A 23,154-nucleotide genomic window follows, 5' to 3' on the forward strand; every position below is an offset into this window, starting at 1 on the left:
CGCGCAGTCTGAGTCGTACTCCCCCTGGGTTGGCACCTCTGGAAATATACTTATGATACTTATGCTAATTCTCAACTCACCTAATAAATTCGCAACTCCAATAAACTATATTGGGCGCTGCAGCCACTGTCTAATGGCGGATGAAAGAGGTAAAACAAACAAATGCCGTAACTTTATAACTTGCTTTGACGATAAGTGAATGACAGTAAATGTTCATCGTTTTTGTGAGAAGCTTTCTTTTCTAATCTTTTAACATTACATTACATCACAAACTGTCTGAAGCCTGTAATTTACCTCCACGGAAAACACGTGAAATTGAATGTTTTACCTTTTTCTTTAGTATTGTTAATCACCGCAAGGTTGCGTATTCGAGTTCTGGAGTTGTGAATATTGAAGTACTAATTGAGGCAGTGTGAAGAGGGATGTAAGTGGACATTTACAAGTTTTAAGTAAAATGCGTTTAAAGATAACATTCTAGGTAGGCTTTCATTGAAGTTCATGCAGTATAGCAGCAACTACCAGCGCTATTAGTACCATCTCTTGCCTCGAGACAAAGGAGAGGTTCACCTCCAATATGTATACTGTTTATCTCCAAATTTTTAATTTGCCACTTATATCCCTTTGCTTCTCACTGCCTCAATTGTTCTTAAAGCTGATAAACATTTGTATAAATCGCTAGTTAAGAAAACCTTATTAATAACATGACGTTCCACTCTTTTTAAATAAACATTGGCGTTAATTGCTTTGATAGAGTCCCTTTCAGTCAAAATCAAGTTGGAGCCAGTGATCGTAGAAATGACGCTGAAGTTACGAGGCTTTCATCAGATGTCTCATTCGAACACGTCTATGTTGCGTAACCGTGGTTTTTCAGTTTTGTGAAAAATGTTGGCAATGTGCTGGAGTTGTGTTGTTATTGCCTCATTTTGCTTGAGAATTAGTAGCAATCCTGTGTGGTTGTCTCCCTGAAAAAGCAAGTAGTTCTTTCTAAAGTGGATATTTTTCACGACATTAAAAAAAAAGAAATAATATTTTCATTTATTTCAAATGTTTGTTGAATGCTTATCTGTCAAATTTACGTTATTGTTCTGATTAAACGTTGATGTCGGTATTGCGTATACACGTTTGGGTGCCTCTTGGACTATCACGGAACTATAAAACATTTATCTTGTGCATATTTGAATCCATCCAAAGTCCCTTGGTCCTGGGGCCTCTCTCAATTGCGGCATAGTAAATCCGCAACTGATTGTCTACCTAACAACAGTTCATCGTTGTAAAAATAGTGATTAGTTTTTGAGTCTCATTAGTTCCTGCAATAAATTTTTAATAGGTTTAGGTTTGGGTTTCAATCGTATCTTACGCGAAAGCTCAAAAATACAGAAACCTGCAGTTGGTGGAAGTTCTCTAATTCCCAGTTGGAATGTTAAATTGTGTACTGAGTGATTTTGCGCTTGTTACGGACAGGACATTAAAAAGCTTTGATTAACCGTAACTCGTCACAAAATTAAACAATACGAATTCTTAAAAAAATTAAGTCAGTACACAATGCAATTCATAATGCATTTATGCATTAAAATAGATTTTAATTTAATTTAAAAATAAAACAAGTACAGTGATCTCTCGCTTATATGCGACCTGTTATACGTGTTTTCACTTATGCGCATTTTTCTGAATGGTCCTGCCAGCGATGAAGGAAAACAATGTTAACTCGTGTTCATTTATACGTGAAACGTAAAATGCACCTTTCACTTATGCACGAAATTTTTTTTTTTCAAGTTTTAGTTTTATCTCGTATTCACGCTTTGCTTATCCGAAGATTTGTAACGATCTTGTTCTGTCTCTTGGAATGCATTCACACGCCTTTATTCCATTGCTCGGATTCTTTCAAGAACCTGTTCTTTTCTGCACAAGTGTGCGATTGGGGGTGGAATTAGTCTTGCAATTGACATCGGGATGGGAGAACGGGTTACATACAAAAAGGTAAACGTCACTAAAATTAGACCCCGTATAACTCCACTAGAGGGATCTTAACTAACAGTCGTGATGAAGCGGTAAGCATTGACGTAGCCTATTGAGGATTTTTTGCATCCTCGTAGATTATAGCTCTAATCGCACGACATTTTTTAGATTTTGGGGATTTACGTACTGTACAGTGTATATAAAATTACAAAACGTACAACTTCAAATTTTACATTTTTATTAAATTACAATGCATAAAAGGCATAAATATAATTATGTTTGTCACTAATATTAATTAATATTAGTAGTCAGGGGTCTGTCCAGGGTTTTTCACAGAGTCCGTTTTTTGTAAAAAATCAAATATTTTTGTGAAAAACAAAAAAGTTTTGTGTGAAAAATCAAAAAAATTTTGTGAAAGATCGTTTTTTTTTTTTTTTGTAAAATAAAATTATTTTGTAAAAACGAAAAATTTAAATTTATAAACATTAATAAATGCGTTTGGGGAAGGGGGAGGCTCATGGCGCAAACTGCGGCATTGAAATAATTTGTTGGGAGTTTTACAGTATTTTTTGTCTTTTCTCGGGCATTTTCGAAGGTTTTCATAGCAATAGGGAGATATCATTCTCCAGAGGATAGTCAACCTTGATGTATCAGTATCTATATACCGTTCCACATCTTGTTAAATTGTACTAGAAATTTTTTCTGAAGCTTTTGTATGAAGAGTAAAGTCATAAAATAATTGGAAAAAAAAAAATCAGGCAGTTGTTCAGTATTTAGCTTTTTGGCGCATGAAATTTTTCCAGAGCACGAAATTTCGTTTTAAATTTGTAATTTTAACAGAAATAAGTTTAAATTTTATTTGTTTACCTCTGAATAAAGCGTAGTAAGCATTAAAAAAATGCAAAAAATTCCATTCCCATAGTGGATGCAAAAAGATTGAAATTTTTGAAGTGAAGGCATCAAAAGTATAAGAACGGAATATAAAAGAATTTATATTAGTAAAATCTTTTCAAATTGCATAATAAAGGTTAATGATAAACATATTGATAATGTCTATCAACATAGTTGAAGCAAAAATAAAATTAAACCATCGAACCGTCTTGACACTTTTAAAAGAACACGGAATTCTGCTTAAACTAATGATTTCACTAAAAATAATGAGAATTTTTATTTATTTGCCTCGTAACAAAGCTTAGTTAGCATGAAAAATGAGTAAGATTTGATTGTCATACCGGATGCAAAGAGATCGCGTTTTTCAAAGGCATCAAGAGTGAAAAACAGCAAATAAAAGAGTTTATTTAAGTAAAACAATTTTAGAATTGTATTTTAAAAGGTTTACATGATGATTATTATTGACAACCACCGACATTTTCGCCGAAAATTCGTAGTTAGATAAGAAAAAAAAAGGTGGGGTAATGTAAAACAATGGACGATACCAGATTCCCGATATGGACATAGGAAAAAATACTGGAATTCTGGTTTATAATCGATACACGAGCACCCCTGTTAGCATAAAAAATGCAATACTAATATAATTTCTTCTCAAGATAACGTTAAAACATCACACCATAAAGGCAGAAAAATTGCCAAGCTGGAAAATGTTAGGAATATTTTCCAAGTTCCTGTGAAACGTTTACTAGACGTTTATTTATTTAGCGTCAATGTTAATTTTATTGTTGGTAACCATAACTGACGCGATCACATTTCTTCCCCAACCTATAGCTATTCTATTTGTTAGCAGTACCAAGTTCAATTCGCTGATATGTGTTATTATTGTTTAGATTGAGAGTAGAGAGAGAAAGGTGCTAAGGCAGCAATATAGGCCATAAGATTTTCAGAAAAATCTATAACAACAACATCGTTGCTGGCTATTTCGATTCTGCTGTGATAAAAGAAACAGTAAGCATCACAGAAATATGCCGACATTTCTTTTGAAAAATTAGCCATTATTTTGATTTTAAACTTGCCTTTACAGTAAATGATTTGTGAAAGATCCGTTTTTGTTGATTAGAATTTTGAATCAGGGTCCGTTTTGGTTGATCGGAATTTTGTGATGGGTCCGTTTTGAGTGATCGTATTTTTGTGAAGGGTCCGTTAACAGACTCAAATTCCCCCTGGCCAGACCCCTGGTAGTGTACTATTAGTATCACTATAACTGTTAATAACTTTTTGCATTTAAGCTTATTTTTGGGTTTTTCACTTATGCGCTAATTTCACTTGTGCTCAAAAATTTCGTTCATCCCCTTTGGTTGCATATAAGTGAGTAGTCACTGTAAGTTAAACACACTAGTAGTGGACACTTAAAGGTTTATGTTTGAAAAAAATAGGATTTCAGGTCTCCAAATTATTTAAAAGTTCATCAAACATGTGGTAGGTGTTAGGTCCTGCACGTTTGAATCCATTATCTTATTTTTTTTAAATATAAACCTTGAAGTGGCTACTATTGAAGCGCTACTAAACACTAACCACTACTGGTGTGTTCAACTTATAGTAAATTCTCTAAATTTTTCGAATAAGAATTTTTATTTTATGCTACATTTCATCGTTTATGTATTTAAAGGAAATGAAAAGCGTAGAATAGTGTTTCGGACATGACAAAGTTTATCTCTTCACTTCTGCTTTTGTTCTGTTTTCATAGTCATGTACAGTAATATATTGACCTCTTTTCATTTTAAATTGTAAGCATAGCTTTTGTAAAATGTAGATATTTAGATACTTTAAAAGCAACCCCAAATAACATATATAGGCTGTGTTGCAATTTGTTATGTAATTATTATAATTTATCTTTAAAGCAATTTTTGTATCATAGCAGAAGGTTCATGCAAAGGATTTTATTGATAAAGCAGACAGGGTTGGTTTATTTTGTCCACCCTGGAAAAAAACCGTCTCGAACAAAATGTCATTTTGCCCATTTCGTCCACTTTTTTGGTAAACTGAAAGTTAAAAAAAATTTGAAGGTTGAAAATAATAAATAATTATATAGATTCTTCCTATTCAAGTAATATTTTTATATAAAAATAGAGCATGCATGAATTTGAATATAAACAATTTGATTGAAAAATATTTAAAAGTGAAAATAAAAAAACTAAGATCAGTTGAAGTTTATGTAAGTGTGCATATAAATCAAATGAGTGTTAATCAAGTTATAATGCATGTAATAGCATTTATAAAAACAAACACATAAGCTGTACATTTTGAGATGTTTATCTGTGATGTGGAGGTTTATTGCCCATATTGCATTTGTAAAATTAAAAAGTAGAAATAAAAAGTTTTCAAAAGTTTGAGTGCGAAAACATTAAAAATTCTATTGAAAAAAAAAAGAAACTATATTAATAAAGGAAATATTGAAGTGGAATCTGTTTTTGTAATACCAATACAAATGTGATGATCAGCAACAGGCTCTGTACCGAGCTAGGCTGTAACTATGAGGATTGATGGCCATTTTAAAACTATCTACCCCCTTGCTCATTATAGTCTTTTCCGATACACTGTTCTGAATACCCACAACCCTACTAAAGTAGTAGTTTGTATGAGATTAACATATATATAAAAACATGCAGAGTACATTAATATCTTGCTATGGGGTGACATCAATAAAAACTCAAAAAATATAGCATTAAAATGTTTTTAGTCTATAAATCTTATTTTTGTATGTATGTCTCCAAGCATTTCATTTGACTTTTCTATTGCGTTTAATTTCTACTATTGTAAAATATAATAGTGTAATTGAGCCCAATACCTTATTCACATTGTTAAATTTTATTACTTTTCAAGTAAATTATGATCTAAAATTAACTGCACCAATGTGTAATTAAAAGTTTTAATGGATTTATTGAATTCAAAATTTAACAATCGTTCTGTTATAATTAAATGATTAATTCATAATAGATATTGTATTAGAATTATACAAATTTTATTACACCATAGGCCTACCTAACAATAAATTTATATATGGATATAATCAGTTGATTTTTCATTTCATCCAGTTTTGTCCAATTTCTTCCGGCGTCGCAGACTTTTTACAAAAGAAGTGGACAAAATAGCAACCCTGAAAGCAGATAAAAGTACCTTTTCTTTAAAGGAGTGTATGTTACGTGGCACATTTTGTATCTTTTGGGATTTATTTTATTTATTGCTATTGGATACTAAAGATTTGTAGTCTTTGCCACAACAAATTTCTATGTTCTAGGGAAAGTCAAATTTTTTATTGTCCCCAAGATAGGAAGTAAACAAGTCGCCGAACGAAGTGAACGGCAACGTATCTTTACCAGAAAAGTATCCCCGATAAATTTGTGTTAACTGAAAGTGTTCCTGGATCTATAAATTTTGGGTCCCGTACTAAAGATCTGTCAAAGTGTTTAACTGATCACTGGATTACTGACTCTTAATTAAAAAAAAAAAACATATTTCAAAAACAATGTTTACTGACTTTTTTTAAATATATTGAAAATGTTATCTTTTTAGGTCATAGCATGGCTGATGACTATGAACCAGATGAGTAAGTTTTTCTGATTTTAGTTCTAGTCACTCAGTCAGTTTGAGTGCCTATGTTTTATAACACTAAACCTTACAGCTTTTCTCATTGCACAATAATTTATATTTTTTTGTAATTGTCAAAAAAAATACATGCCTCTTTAAACTTACATTTTAATTTCTTCACCTTCTTCCCAATTTAAGTGTTACTTAACTATTCTATGAATTACCATTATTTTTTTATCTTTTCACATGTGCTTTTGGTTTTTTGGTTGAAAGAAATTGTATTTTTAAGACAAGTTTTGCTTTTGTGGGGAGCAATCTTTGAAATTTGTACTGTTGTGTGTGATAATATTCCTTGAATGTAGAGCTCGACCAATGCCCTCGGCGGCAATTGTTCTAAAAGTTAGCCATTGGTGTTAGTGACTAAGTATGAAATTGAAGGAAATTTCCAGAGAAATTACAGACGTGTTTCTTAGCAAGAGAAGAAAAAACAAACAGATCGTTGCTTTTTTATCTTCATAATTAAAAATAAGATAGGATCCCAAATCCAACATATTTCTGGATTTCGGAATTTAGAATTGCTGTTTAAAATTTTAATGTGAGGAAATCAACACTTTTCAAACGATTAATGGCTTGATGTACATATTTCATCTGTTTTCTTGTTCTCTTAAATTATGGTTATTAAGTAAATAATTGTTACTGTGAGCTTTTTTTTTTTTTGTAGGTTTAGTGCAATTCGCTAAAGTTAGGGGTGTTCTGATGAGAGGTCACTGTGACCCCCCCCCCTTAAAAAAAAAAGAATTTTCTTTTGGTGAAGTTTGGAGTTTCATTCGGGAAAATTATCATCATTCAGCACATTAAGAATTATTTCCGACTTCTCAAAATTTAATTTTGGGACGCCCCTGAGTAGCATTTACAAATCATTGTGCAGCATTTGTTTATGCAACTGTGAACTTTGAATAGGCTCTGCAGAAAAAAATATTTTGTGAAAAAAAATTATAGCAGTGTATCAGCTATAAAAGCTGCTAAGCCATTTGAAATTACAAGAAGAAAGGTTCAGAAGCAAAACGCAGCATTGAATTTTTTACTACGTAAGTCGGGAATTTTAGAAGGATTTTTTAAATCTCATTTTAGATGGGGGGAGGGGGGCACCATTCTCTTTGGAGGGTAAGAGCATTCTTTGTTACACATTTGCTGCACCAATAATCCTATTTCTTATTCAAAATAGTAATACTTAATTTTTTTTTTTTTTCATAACATTTCAATAATATATTTTTTTAACAGTTTTTAAGTTAAAAAATAAATGTGCAAGCATGACTTGAAGCAATTTGTTATCAAGAGTTTAGTAGCATAAAATTATATCTTGTGTTTGGCTGTATATTGCTTGTTTATTTTTATATGTAGCAATTTTAAATGCGTATATATTAGCTCTTTATGTGCATCCTTATTTATGGGAGTAAAATATTGGTTTTCATTCATATCTCTTGTCTTGCAGTCCTGTTGGTGAAGATTATGATGAAGGTGAGCCGGAAGATGAAGCATTAGATGAAATAGAACAAAATGAAGTAATTTTGATTATTAAAAATAGATTAACCTGATGAAGTAAATGTTTACTGTTTTAACTTCCTTTATATTATATTTTGGGAGCTTTACATGCTCATCTTTTTGTCATGCCCATCAAAAATTTCTCGCTTGTTGCATTTTAGTTCAAACCAACATTACTTGCTACATTCAGCCTTCAGTCAAAACAGGCTTACTAAAAGTCTAGTTTATGAAGAGTTGGAGAAAATTTGTTTGTTTGAGAAGTGTCAAAGTCTTTTAATTAAATATCTAGTTACATTAAGATAGATCTAGTAAAAGAGTTAAGGAATTCCATTGTGCTTTGGCGAAAATTAGGCAAAATGCTAGAAAAAATGGTGAGTTACTCAAATGCAGGGATTATTTTCAGCTCTTTTTAACACTTTCTTTACTGATCTCGCTCCAGAGCGATACGCTGAACAGATTCTCCCCTTCAATCAGTATGGTATATAAGTTGTCTCCGAGAGCTTTGGCAAAGGGGCAGTCTTTGGGCTGCAAACTTGTTAAGGAAGGTTTTTGAAAATCAAGTATAGATGTGTTTTATAATCTTCATAAGGCTGATGTACGTGTTCATTATTGAAACATTATATAAGTATTTTACACATTGAATTTTCAAGACCTTGCAAGATAGCAATTATGCACTATGTTGTTAAAAAACCTTCTGGGTTTAGTTAAAATGTTCGTTTGTTAGTTAAAGTGTAATGTTATTAAATTCCCTTCATTAATTCCAAAACAGTTAGGTCATGCAAATAACAAATTATAAAACAATTATTTATAGACATGTAAAGACTTTTGATCAAAAATCCTCCTCCAGAAGCTAATTACAGCCGTGCTAGTGTGATATGTGCATTAAACATCTGTTTCAAATTCTAACTCAAAATATTATTGATACAGTGAAGCACCGTTTAACGTTTTTGAAGGGACTGTATGAAAAAAGCGTACAAACGAAAGAACGTAGAATAGGTATAGGTTAATGTGTATTAGACTTTGCAGGGATTATTTTTAAAAACTTATAATTGATAAAAATGTAAAAGAGAAACATATAAATCGTGCTTCACTGTGTTCACTGACTTATACTTGTTAACAGTAATTTATAACCATATTGTAATTGCAAGCAAGTTTCTTGAAAATATTTTTCTCTATTGTAGTTTTAAGGACTTTACAAATGATCATAATCTCAAAATATGCAATTTGTAAACTGATTGATTTGCACTAACAGAAGGTATTTACTGTATGAAACTAACGTAATCTTTCTTTCACGTACATTGCTACAGAGCAGAGAAAAGTCCTCTTGCAGAATCATTCTTTGGCTATAAAGTAATTGCTCTTAAGAGTCAACATTGAACTTATTTCGTATTTCAAAGGTTTTGAAACTTAAGTTTTTGTGGGACACAAAATATTCTTGGTATGGTTAATGTAACCCTGTTCTTTTGCTGGTAAAGGAAAATCCCTTTGATAAATGAAAATAACTCTTACTCAAATGAAAGCAATTGCTCTTAAGAGTCCACATTGAACTTGTTTTGTTTTCTGAGGTTTTGAAACATAAATGTGTGTGCCACAAGAAATATTCTCAGTATTGTTAGTAAAACCATGACAGTTTGCTGACTGATGGTAAAACTTTTGTGAAGAAAATATTGTGTGCATGTTATTTGTTAACTTCATTTTTAATTGTTTTTATTTTGCATAGGAGGATAATATTGATATTCTACCTGCAACTGACCAGCAACCACAACTGAATCAGAAACGCATCACGACTCCATATATGACCAAATATGAAAGAGCGAGAGTTCTTGGCACTAGAGCTCTGCAAATAGCGTAAGTTACTGATAGTGATTAATTTTGAATCTTTTTATTGAGAATCACACACAAATAATACCGTCAGGTTGTATTGAAGGTTTTCTTGGTTTAGACGCAGTTGGAGTAAAATGGAACAGAATTTCAATATTGGGTCATTCCATGTCAAGTGACCTAGTGTTCCCGCTCAACCATCCCCGATTCGGATGATTTTTATAGAGGTGTAGAAATGTCTTTGAAACTAACCTGTACAAATTTTCAGCTTCCAAGATCCAAAAACTGAGGATCTAGGATCTCTCAAAAAAGTGCTCCAAAATGGCAAATCAGCTTTTTCTGACAAATTGCCATGTTTGGGCTTGAGGTTTCCGAAAATTTTTATCACGTCACCAAGGGTGTCCATATGCAAAATTTTAGGGGGGGGGGGCAAAAATTTTCCCTGTGGTTTAGCAGAATGTTTTCCCCATGGAAACCGATTTCAGTACGACATTTTATAAATTGGTCCCTACAGAGTCGAATGCGCATCAACATATACCTGTTATAGGTTTTTTTTTTCAATTTTATGCTTTTTTCATACTGTCCCTTCAAAAACGTATAAACTGCTTCGCTGCATTAAAATTTCACATTTTTAATAACTTATTCATTAATGTCTGGAAAAGGAATTTTTATGCATTTTTGCAAAGAAAAAAGCACTAAAAGCAAGGTAGCCCCACTTGCCCCCTATATGAGTGCCTTTGCTGGAAGCCTGAAATTTTAGGGATGTAAAGTAGGTTTGGTTGGTAATGCATTCAAGTAGTACCAACCTACTAAAAAAACAACAGGTTTTGAATTATTTTTGTCCAAATTTTATGACACCTTTAAATCCACGTAAAAATTTCTCCAACGTGCTTTTCCATGAATTTACATTCATGCTACACGAAGTTTAATTAGCTCAAACTTGCAAAAATACCTGAATATTAACAGCCTATGTTCTTTAAACTCCTAAACTTTCAGTCTAGTGTGAGTTTTCTGCTATCTTAACCTAACATGGCAATTTGTCATGAAATGCTGATCTGCCATTTTGGATCCCTTTTTTGGGACATCCTAGATCCTTAGGATTTGGATCTTAGAAATTGAAAATTTGTTCAGGTTTGCATAGAGAAATCTCTACATCTTTATAAAATTTCATCCAATTCAGGGATGGTCGAGCAGGGATGATTTGGAAAAATTAGTTCAATTGACAGGGAATTACTTATATTTCAACTTTAGATCCCTCGATTTCTTTAGAATTAATTAAGGCAAGGGTCCCCAACCCTATGCCCATGGGCACAATGGTGGCCTCTGAATGTTTTTCATGTGCCCACAGCCAGCGATTAGTATTTTTGAAAAAAAGTTTAATTTTATGCATAAGTTTTTTTGTCTATATAGATTAAACAGCCAAACAGAAATTGGGAACAATACAAATAAAGGCACACATTGCTATAAGCATTGAAGAACGGGAGGTACAGAAATTTTGTATATTGGACATGTTTTGTATATTAACTGAGAATTTCTGAAAAATTATCGAGTGAAACAAATTTAGAATTAAAATTGTTTTCCGATTTCGTAAATACTTGTGTTAATCAGAATTTTTGACAGTGTATAGTGTATAAAATCAAATTACATTTCACGACGTACAGAAATGCAGCTTGATTGCTTAAAACCTGTAAAATCATCCTACTCTTCTGATTATAAAAAAATGATTAATGAAAATTAATTCTAAAAATCATATTGGCTTTGAAATTCGAAGTGTTCATATTTTAGACTTCTTTGATTTTGTATTTATCATTTTGTAGTTATTTATTTTGTATAAGAATATTAACAATTTATAAGTGCTGAATTTATATTTTTAAAACTGCATTTTTTTATACATTGCGTGTATGTATTATTAGCTTTATCGAACTCTAAATAACATTTTGAAAATAATGATGCCCACCGTTCGAGTGACATTCTACGATGTGCTCTTTGGTACAGAAAGGTTAGGGACTCCTGAGTCAAGGCTTAACATTTCGTGCATCGTGTCCAAGGCTACACTTTCTGAGAGTAATTGAGAATGAAAAATTTGACTTTTTATGACTTTGTTAGCGAATTAAATCTTGCTTACATTTATTCTAACGACTATGAGGTAAATGGAAACACCCTTTTTATTTCCCCATGAGACTGTAGATATTTGAACTGTACATAATCCTTTTAGAAGCTTAAGAAATTCTACATCAGCAATACTCAATCTGTGGCCCATAGGTTGCATGCAACCAGCTGGGTCTTCCAAATGAGTTTTGAAATCATTTAAAAAGAAAAATCATACAAAGAAAAATAATTTATGCAAAATAATCACTAAGTGTTTACATCAAAATTTAATCTTCCAAAGAATGAAAATTTTGTTGTTTCCATTTGCCTCAGACTAGAGTATATATCAGATAAACGTAAAAACCTCAATTGCTCTTAAAAAGAGCTGTGAAGGTGAAATTTATAAATAAATATTTAAGAAACCGTTCTCATAGCAAGTAAACTAGTTGTAACCTAAGGTGCATCGCTCAGAGGTGGAGCAATGTGGGAAAAAGTAAAACTAGTTCAAACCAGTTACTTCACACTTGTAAACCTGCTGGAGAGGAAAATATGTCACTTAACTTCGAAAACCACTTATTTCATTCTAATCTTCAAACGGAACTCTGAGAACCACTTCTGTAAGTTGCCTCGTCTTTGCTCACTAACAGTTTAGTTTCAAAAATTACTACATGCGTAAGGGATAGTTTGCTTCTATTTACTCTTATTTTCATTTATCCGGACCGACTCCATAACTTCCATATTTTCCAGAACCCAAGTGTGCAATTAACTGTAGTAAGATACTGTAATTGCTTTAATTCTTTGGTCACATGGTTAGATAAGTGTTGTTTGATTAAAAAAGCGTTTTTATCACATACAGTCGATTCCAGTTAATAGGACCACATTGGGAAAAGGCCATTTTAGTCCTAATAATTAGCTGGTCCCATTAAGTGAACAGGACCTGTGTAGCTTAATCGAACACAAAACATTTAAATGCTCTTATGACTATTGTGAGCCCCATATGAATGGTGAGCATACAAAGAAGAAAAATTGCTGCCTGCAAATTTTTTCCATTAAAAAATAAATTAAAATAATGCGAATAATCTCTTTCAGAAACGCGTTCATTCAGATCGATATGGTTTCAGTTATTCCTTTCAGTCAGTATCATTCAAGTCAACAACCAGAACTAAAAATGTGAGAGTAAAAACATAAGTGATAAAAAGTACTAATTGTTCATTAAAAATGAAATGTAATTTACATATTTTACTCTTTAACATTTTCTTTTTCAAAAAAATTACATATTTTTGAATGCGCTAACTAAACTGAAAAAATTTAAAATTTTACTGAAATTTTTACTCCAAAATTTTTGTGGCACTGATTTTTGCTGGAACTGTCGCCATGCAATGGCAGTTTCGGTAACCATTTTTTTTCCTGAAAATATTGCTGAATTTAATTGAAAGTTATGAAAAATCATTATTAATTTCTATTGCACTATTATGTTCATTGACACACTTAAACTTGTTTCAAACATGCAAATTTTATCTTTTTTCCAATGTGTTTTCATGTTCCTTGCCTCGATTAAACAGTTTTTTGGTCCCAATAAGCCAATAATACTAGGCTAGTGTAATGGAATTTGTTTTGGTTCTTTAAGGTTTGGTCTGAATATGCAGCTGGTCTGCGTAAATAGATTCCACTGTATTTAATATGATTTACACTTCTGCAATTCTCACCCGCTGGTCCAATTGTGGAAAGATTTAGAAAGTTCTGAGATTTTTACCCGTCAAAGTAGAAAAAAAAAAGTTTTGAAGAAATATTAATAATTTTCCACTATATTTTACTTTAACCTTACAATTACTTTTCATAATATTCTGTGATGTCCTCAGAGGCTTATTCAATTTAATATGCTAATTATAATAATTACTTATCCTCACATTTAAGCTTTATTTGCTTGTGAATCACAGTTAAATTCTTAAGTAACAGTTCTTGAATGCCTAGTAAGTTTTTTTTTTTTGTACAAGAGAGAAAATTTCAAAAATCTTAATTGATCCCTGGGTCAAAAAAGGTTGAAAAATACTCATTTACCATAAGAGGTGCTGTTATCAATGAGTATTATTGTTTGTACTACTTCCTGGTCCTTCTTTAAGACATCTTCTGAATAAAGCTCTTAGCTGTCAGCGTTAAATCTCCTATGAATGATTAAACTCCTGTAATGAACTACAGCTTATTTCGTTTTCATAATCAAATGTTCAGGATTTTTTTATTCTGAATTATCACCTCTGCTTTGTAAATGCCTGATTAATTAAAAATGTTGTGCAACACATGCCTGGTCAGTTCCCCATCCCTTTGGGTTTTAGAAACCTTGTGCAGTTATGCATTTCATTGTTTCCCCCCCCCCCCCTATAACATGTATTATGTACTGTTTGCTTCCCTTCCTCTCGTAGAAAATTTCAAAATGACAAGCCTGGTAAAAGCACAGTGTAATTACGTATCCAAAACCAATCTCAATCTCAGTGAAGTCGAAAAACTGCAGTCTGCAAATCTCTGAAAGCTGCGACAAACTACTTTCACCGATTTTGCTGTTACACCAATTGCTCCCCATTTCAAGCTATTACTGTAAAGTACTTGAATCTTTTCTTTTTAAAAACAGATCCCTTTTATTTATAAATAGTGGTCAATTTCTTTTGCAGCCTATGACATTGTTTCATTAAATGAAATTGCTTTGTCTAAACAAAATTGTTATTGATGACAATTTCGGTCAGAAAAAGTATTTTTACATTATGGTTAAATAAGTTCATAGTCCCTTATTTTGTAATATTCTGTTCTATGCTTCTAATTTGCCCTTCAATTTTATTTTTCTATGTATAACATTTCACAATTGGTAAATAAGACATACCTTGTGCTATTGTTTCGAATCACTGCATTTTTAAAATGCACTGAAAAAAAAGTATAGATGTATACCGTCATGCTAAAGCACAAAAGTCATATCTGCACTTTTCATCAAAATTGAGTTACGGTCACCAGGTGGTTTTTTGTCACACATTTCCCTTAAACACTGTTTTACGGTATTTGTCAATGGGAAGTATTTTTTTTAAAAATTCCAAAACAGTAGAGGTGCAACACTTTAAACAGCAATTTCTCATTTTGAACTTGGCTGCAGATACGAATTTTGTGCTTAGCACGGCAGTATAGTTCAGACTTTGAATGCTTTTGTACCTCTTCTCACATTAGACTCTCCATTGAACATTGCATTTGACTTATCGTGTCTTTAAATCTGTATGCTATAGTTGTGTGATTATTTTGTATTTTTTAAGTTATAGTTTTGTGTTAAACTGAAAATTTTATCTTATTCAGTACATTAACTACTGTTTTCAAGTTTAAACAATGCACTAAGTATCTTTCAAAAAGAACATTCGTGCAAGTCATGCTTTGTGGAAAATTGTAAGCTAAGTTTGAGATTTCAATCCTTTTGCATCTTTTTAAATATTTGAACTATTTTAAAAGTTGGGAGCTATTTTAACATATGCTACGAGCTAACTTAAATCTGCTTATTTTATTTTTTAGTTTAACATTTCATTCTTAGTTTTAGCTTGTAAACTATTGAATGTATGTTTTTGGTGGGAGTACGCTAAATTTTAAATGAACGAGCTCAAAGTTGTTAAATTATTTTTTGGAACATTTTGAATTTGCCATTTAACACCTAAATCAGTTTATATTTTTAAAAATATTTTTTGTATGTGCCTCCAGTTAAATTAAATTATTATTATTTATTTATTTATTTTTTGATTAAACAGGAAAATTTTACAAAGTAAGGAAAATTAAAATATGGTATCAGAACTGTATTTAATTAGTTCTAAATCTTCCTGTTCATGATTTAGTACTCATTTAGCACTTTTATTTTTTTCTTATTTGTTTTATCTGGAGGTTGGCAGCTATGAATTTATGAATTTAGTAAAATTGAATGTAAAGAAATTAATTTGGCAAAATGACTGCAATGTTATTTGAACAGGTCTAAAGAACAATATGCATTCTGTATGGCATCTTAAATTTTATTAGTACTCAAGCAAAAGGGAGGCACATGTAAATCAAAAAATTTTAATTACTTTTTCTTCACATTTTCCACTGTGCTAAATTTTTAACATCTTTTATCAGGTTTCACTCAAAACTTGAAAATATCCACTTAGATCCCTTTGCTTCTCACTGCCTTATTTGTAGGAGCGTTAAACACCCCAAAGCAGAATACTTGACGATGCTCCGCTATGTAAAATCATTTGACCAAAATTGTTCTGCAAGTACTTGGAATATTGTATACACAAAGCAATCAACGTGAACTTTTCCACAAATCGTAACCCCTAAATCAATAGTTTCATACAGGAGGTCCCCCCCCCCCCGTTTTTAAAACTTTTCCTGTTGCCATGCATTTTTGTGGAACCTAAACTGATTGAGATTCACCAAAAATATTTTATATGCTTTCTAAAATGCATAGAAAGAGCAAAATTACAAAATTTTATAAAAATCCGAACCTAGGCGTCAAACTACGTTTTTTTTGGGTTAATTTTACAGGGCATGAAGGAGAAATTAAAGCAATAAATAAATTACTAAAATAATAAATAAAATGAGTCGAGTTAGGGTAGCAAATAATAAAACACTTTAAAACTTTCTAAACAAGAAATTGAAATATTTTCAGGATGCAAAAAGATTGAAATCTCAAACAAGGCACGCAATTTTCCACAATGGATGTGTTTCAATGTTGGCACATTTCCAAAATATATGTTTATGGATGAAATTGAAATGAATGAAGTTCGATTGGGAAAAATAAGCAAAAGGGGAACCAGAAATGCTAAAAAATTGGAATCTTTTCAGATTTAGAATATGAAATTTCTGCAGCAACTGCCGATTTTCTACAATACTCTTCCAACTCAAGATATAATTTTGCACAAATTCTGCAGATTTCTCTAAGTTCAAAGTAAATCTAAAGTTCCTGCAGATGACTTTTCGAATTCAACATTTTTTGCGAGCTTTCCGACGAATTATTATAATTTCCGAGAATTTTAGCTTTTCTTCTAATTCAAGGAAATCTGCAGATTTCGTGCAAAATTTTATCTTAAGTGGGAAGATATTTGTAGAAAATCTGCAAGAGCTACAATTTTCTGCAGAAATTTCACAGAAATATAAAATTTCTGCAGAAGATTTTTCTGAGTTTTCCCCTCACATTTGAACAGAATTGTTCTGCAGCTCAGGCATCTGTTCTGCGGTGTACGTCTCAAATTTAGTACTATTCTGCTTTGGGGGTTAAACATATCATTGCCTCAGAGCAACAGTAAGACACCTAATCGTAGAAATAATAGTAAGATATCCTATTGTTGCTCTGACAATATATCTGTATGTATCTCTGTACATATGGATATGTTATTTGTTATAGTGGTTTAATTATGTCTTAAAATCAATTAAATTAAAATATTGAAAAATGCGTTTCCTAATGTCTGAAATGTTAGAAATTTTACTCTGGAAAGCCTGGAAGTCTAGACTGTGCCCACCCTGTAAACAAAGATAATACAGTGAAATCCTGTAATAACAAACTTCAAGGGAGCGTATTTTTTTTCGTTGTGATGGCAATTTGAGCAATATAATGGAAATTAAATTGGGACATAAAATTTATTTTGTCGTAACAGGATTTCACCTTACTGTCATAAGAGCATACAAGTTAAATTTATTCTGCTTTCTTGTTACTTTGTGCATCACACCCTCCAAGGCAGCTCTCATGCAAGGGTACTACAAAATAGCCTGAAATTTACTCTCAGGTCTACAGCTACTCAGTGGCTGAAAGATAATTATCTATTAATATTTTTTGTAGATTCTGGTTTACAAGACATTAATTTGTGTTTTCTTTCTAGCATGCATGCTCCTGTTATGGTAGAACTTGAAGGAGAGACAGATCCTTTGCAACTTGCAATGAAAGAGTTGAAGTAAGACTTATTAAGAACATAAACTACATTTTATTATATCTTGACATTACTTGTCCTAGGTCTTGAAAGGGATTGTTAGTCAGTAAATTAGCCAAATTTTAAGTCCTAGCAAAATTCTGAAAATGCTTAACCAAAGCCTAATTAGTGGTGAATTTCTTTTCTTTAAAAAAATTTCAATCAGAAAGCCAAGTATAATTATACTTAAATTTTAAATATGCAGAATATGCTTAGGTTAAGTAAGACACTTAACAAGAGTACATAAGATATTTTATTTTCAATCTAAGACTGCCTTTTATAACAATGGACATTGACTTCAAATAAATTCAACATTCAGCGTTCATTTTTCTCTCCTGTGGGTTTTTAACAATCTTTTAACCTACTTTCTTTGGAAATTGCAATGAATTTTCCTTTCAGCAAACCAGTTTCTTTTGCCAATTTTACGATTTTGTCGCATTTTGCACCGTGGCAGGTGCTTAACGCAGACCTTGCTTCTTTAAAAAAATAATTTTACCAGAGGTTGATTTTTCTCTTGGAATATAGATTTTCCTCCGAAAATGACGAATGATGATATTTTTTTTGAAAATATGAGCGTTTACCTAACGGTGAGCTCTTGCGGGTTCCTACGTGTCCTTGAAAGTACTTTAAGTGACCTGTGACAAAGGGCCCTTTAAGGTACTTAATTTTGAACAAAAATTCTTTATTTTGACAAGGTGTTTTTTTTAAGCAAGTCTTTAAAAAATGTAAATTGTATTTGCTTGTACAGTTGTATCAGGATTTCACTGTAATGTGTTAAAAAAAAAAAAAAGAATAGCTTTTTGTCAGGTGAAGAGGAGTGAACATAAATTATTGTAGGGCCTGATTAACGCACGGTCCGGCGGGTCCGCGGGCCTGGGCACCACAAATTTAGGGGCACCAAAATAGCCTAGCCTAAATTCACTTACTTTCTTCCTTTTTTTATTTATTTTAAAGCTCATTTTATTTTTTCTCAACTTTAAGGGAGAAAAAGTTCAAATTTTTTAAAAAATCAGCTCGAAACCTCATAAAGTTAAAAAAATTTTGCATAAAGAAGTCATTGTCCCTTAGCTCTGGAATTTCAAAATAATTACTCGGATGACATAGATGAACATTTTCCAGAAGAATTAACATACTTTCAAGTTTTTGCAAAAGGTAACCCTTCTCTTGGAGAATGTTTTAAAAGGATAAGATCCCTAAACATTACACATACATTTCCGAATGTGGATTCACCCCTGCAGCTTCTTCTTACCTTGCCTATTAGCAGCTGTTCCAGTGAACGTTCTTTTTCATTTTTGAAAAGAATAAAAAATCATTTGAGAAGCTGCGTTTCTCAGGATAATTTACAGGCATTTTCCTTTTTGACCGTTGAAAATTCTGTGACATCAAACATAGATTTCAATTATTTGATTGACACATTTGCCTCTGTTAAAGCCAGAAAGAAGCTTTTTTAAAACTTGATGTCAGAATTAGTAAGATTTTTTTTTTTTGTTTTTTTGCAGTTTTAAATTGCTTTTTAACTCTTTTTTGCCTTAAGAGGCAATTTTAACTGTGATTAGTTTGGTGACAATCAAGTGTTTGGTATTCAAATCCCAGATTTCCTTTCAAATGTAGTAATGTACCTTTAAAATGTTGTTTCTAGTATTTAAGTTTCTAGTATGAAACATTGACTTTAAAATGGCGCGGATTTTCTCATGTGGGGGGGAGGGGCACTAACATCTACTCAGGACCTGGGCACCAGTTTGGCTTGATCAGGCCCTGTGTATTTGCAAATCTCAGTGTGCCTAAAGAATTTTTAAAATACTTTTCAATATGCTGTAAATACTTGATGGATTTTTTTCTGTTATTAATAAGAAAAAAAAACTTGATTTCTGTCATCAACTTTGTTTTAATTCTGTGTTGCTTGAACTCAAAATTATGTACAAAATATGTATTAGATCTGTATTTCATGTGAAAAGTGTGGTATGAAATGTTGCATGAAATTTAGAATGAGTAAAATTGAACTTGCTCATTATTTTACCAGTCAATATTTGTATGTGGCAAAGCTTTGCGTGTCATGTGGTATCTGCTAAACTTTTTCGATTCTCTCAATAATTTCCTTTGTCCCACAAATCTCAACACGTTTTTGACCCATTGGATTCATATCAGCTCACAAACCTTTTTTTCTTAGTTAATAAATTATGCCTTACTTCAGAATATACAGACATTCATGTAATAAGTGTTCAAACATAATTTTAAAAAAAAATATCCTACACCCCCATTCAACTGTTTACATAAGAAGTTTCTTAATTAAATAATTTGTGTAAAAAGGCTTTCATACTGAATTTCAAGGAAGAGTAAGTCTTTCCTTGTTAAAAAAAAAAAAATTGTCATTAGACAGAATCATACTCATCTTTGTATAGGATTTTTTCTCGAAGTAAGGTTCAGCTGTTTGAAAAGTCATATTTAAAAGGAGATTTTCATCAAGTTGACCATCCTATCTTTTGAGAGTATGTAGTTTCTGTTTTGAACCAGTTAAACTATAAGTATTTGTTCATGGGAGAGTAAATTTGTAGTAAGATCCTGTATTTCTCTGAAACAATACTTTGGGCTTTAACCCCTTGCGGTTGGAACAGAATTACATGTTAAACGGACGAAACATCTCGTCAAGAACTGCAAGGTGGTTAAATTATAGCCCAAAATGTTGTACCATTTCCTGACAATCAATGTTACTATCTGAACTGATTATTTTCAAAACGGCATAAGTTCAATGGATTCCTGTAGAACTTACACCTTTTATGAAATAATTGATTCATTAATAGTTGGGGAACCTGGCAGCATTGCAACACTGTGATTAGAATCTGCTTGGCTTTCACAATGCTGCCAGGTTAGGTTTTCCCCAACTATAGCTGGTTTTTTAATAGATCCATGTCAAAATGTTGTGGTTAATTTTCTCTCAATAATATTAATGTGAACTGCAGTAATTTTTTCTCATTTTGCTTTTTTGCAAAAATGCAGTTAAACATAAGTATCTCATCTTTGAAAGTTTTTAAAGTTTTTATACCTTTTTGTTTTACCAAAGTTTAAAAAAAAATAAGTACAAACTTTTCAGATTATATTCACAAATCAGGGGGCCGAAAGAATGCTAAAAATTTTCATAGCAGAAAAATTTTCTTCTTGTAGCAATTTAGAACATTTGGTAAATAGTTGAAAGTGAGAGCAGTACCTCCTTTCTAGCAAAGATGGCTATTTATAAGCGTGATGATATCTACAGTTAATTTCTGGCTTTAGGCAGACATCCAGTATTTCACTTGATGCGTTTTATAGAGCACATAAGCAAAAAGTATTTTGTTCTGTGATGAAGTTTCAACGGGTTAGGCAAAATGTTAGCTAGAAACATTTTGGATTGACCATAAGCTTATACTGAAGAAAATAACTCATTCATGTGAGCTGAAAGATCCTCAGTTCTAGTGTTTTAATACTATTTTCCTGTTAAGCATCAAGTATGGATTACCTCTAGCAGAGAAATTATACCACAACAAAACTTCATTGCAAAAATAATAAGATTGATACATGAAATACAGCACCAGCTCAGTCTCGCGGCATATTTCATGTATTTCTGCCTTAGCCCTGGCTATAGGGCGGTAACTTACTGAAAATTATATTGATGTTGAAAAGTGTGTTGGGCACCATGCTCAATTAAAAAATGTGAAAATGGGCACCATTGGCACCATTCAGAGAGTCAAAACAATTTTTTTCCCCTCTTGACACATACAGTTATTTTTAATGTTTTAGTTTTTATAGATAACTTTAAGCGTGCAACTATGGTTTGAAATAGTTATAACCAGTAACTAGCTCTTTTTGAGTACTACACAATGAACCTTTGAATTTGAAAAACGCTATTTTTCACATTTGTTAGTTAAGAATGAAGCCAGCAAAGTAAATTTAAAAGTTATAACTTTTTTTCCATTTAAAAACAAAAATTTTTACACAAATGGTTTAAATTTCAAAATTTATTATTGTGTTAGTTCTCACAGTAAGTTGCTGGCTATTTTTCTCCTGGTAGTTACTATTATCGACGAAATTAATATGTACGGTAAAAATCCGTATCCAGTTGAAGCTTGATTTTAGCCTTAAAACACAGGAAAAAAGGGCGCAAGAAAAAAAATGTTGCTAAAGAAGTTCTGCGATTTTTATAAATTTTTTAACTAGTTTTGATTCAAAATATTATACTGTACTTGAAAGAAATATTTGTACCTCAGAGCCAGACAAACGGAAGTTACATAATCGCAACTTTACAGGAGAGAGGAAAATATTTATATACTAGTGGTACCCGCACGGCTTTGCCCGTAATAGAAAAATCAAAAGGCCTTTTGGTTCGCCTGTATATTTACAAATAATGTATGGTGAATTTTCTCACCAGTTGGCTTGTACCAATCAAACGGTTCCACATTATGATAATTTCGTATCTCGCCAATTGGCTTGTGCCATGTTACGGTTCCACGTTATGATAATTTCGTAATTTACTCGTCCATCTTATGATTTTTTTTTCTTAAAATTGGAATAGAAAAAGAACCACATCAAATTTTCGAAAAATCGCTTCGAGGTGCACACCCCCATGCTACATACTAACTTTGTGCCAAATTTCATGAAAATCGGCCGAACGGTCTAGGCGCTATGCGCGTTACAGACATCCAGACATCCTCCGGACAGAGAGACTTTCAGCTTTATTATTAGTAAAGATATAATATATAAATATTTATATAACTATAATATATAAATATTTATATAACTATAATATATAAACGGAAAACTGCAATTTTTGAACGTATGTCAGTCTGGCTCTGAGATACAGGTATGAAAAAAGCTATTTTTCTAACATATTGTCTATTTTTTTTAGGGTCAGAAAAATTCCTATTATCATAAGAAGATACTTGCCAGATGGCAGTTATGAAGACTGGGGAGTGGATGAGCTTATAATTACAGAGTGAATTTGTCAAGTCACTTTTCGACAAGTTGAACTTTTTATCTTCATGTGTAAAATATTCATTTATTTGAAACCATCTAATTGTCCAATAAATTCTCAATTTTGTTTCATAGTAGTGTTTCAAAGTGATTCAGTATTATGTTAGTTAATTCATATAAGTGCCTATTGTGCTTTTTAAAACCAAACTAAAATACAAATTAGTGGAGGAGAAAAGATTGTGAATGTTTAATTAATAGTACACTACAATCTGCCACGTCTTTTGCTTACGACGGAATATTTTTAGTTTTTAAAATTATTTAAACAACATTTTAACTAATTAATTTCATGTTGCAAAATCCTTCTCTGCAAAGG

General features: G+C 31.8%; 1 protein-coding gene across 1 annotated transcript; it reads left to right on the forward strand.

Annotated features, from left to right (window-relative positions):
• Nucleotides 1-870: 870 nt before the first annotated feature.
• On the forward strand, nt 871-22,913 carry LOC129232139 (DNA-directed RNA polymerases I, II, and III subunit RPABC2-like). The gene is made up of 6 exons (XM_054866379.1): nt 871-970; nt 6,421-6,454; nt 7,928-7,997; nt 9,698-9,825; nt 17,754-17,825; nt 22,717-22,913. Exons 2-6 carry the CDS (start codon nt 6,429-6,431, stop codon nt 22,805-22,807), a joined length of 387 nt encoding a protein of 128 aa, XP_054722354.1. The 5' UTR covers nt 871-970; nt 6,421-6,428; the 3' UTR covers nt 22,808-22,913.
• The last annotated feature ends 241 nt before the right edge of the window (nt 22,914-23,154 follow it).

Source organism: Uloborus diversus, unplaced genomic scaffold (assembly GCF_026930045.1).
Source record: "Uloborus diversus isolate 005 unplaced genomic scaffold, Udiv.v.3.1 scaffold_11, whole genome shotgun sequence".
In the NCBI taxonomy this organism is placed as follows: Eukaryota; Metazoa; Arthropoda; class Arachnida; order Araneae; family Uloboridae; genus Uloborus; species Uloborus diversus.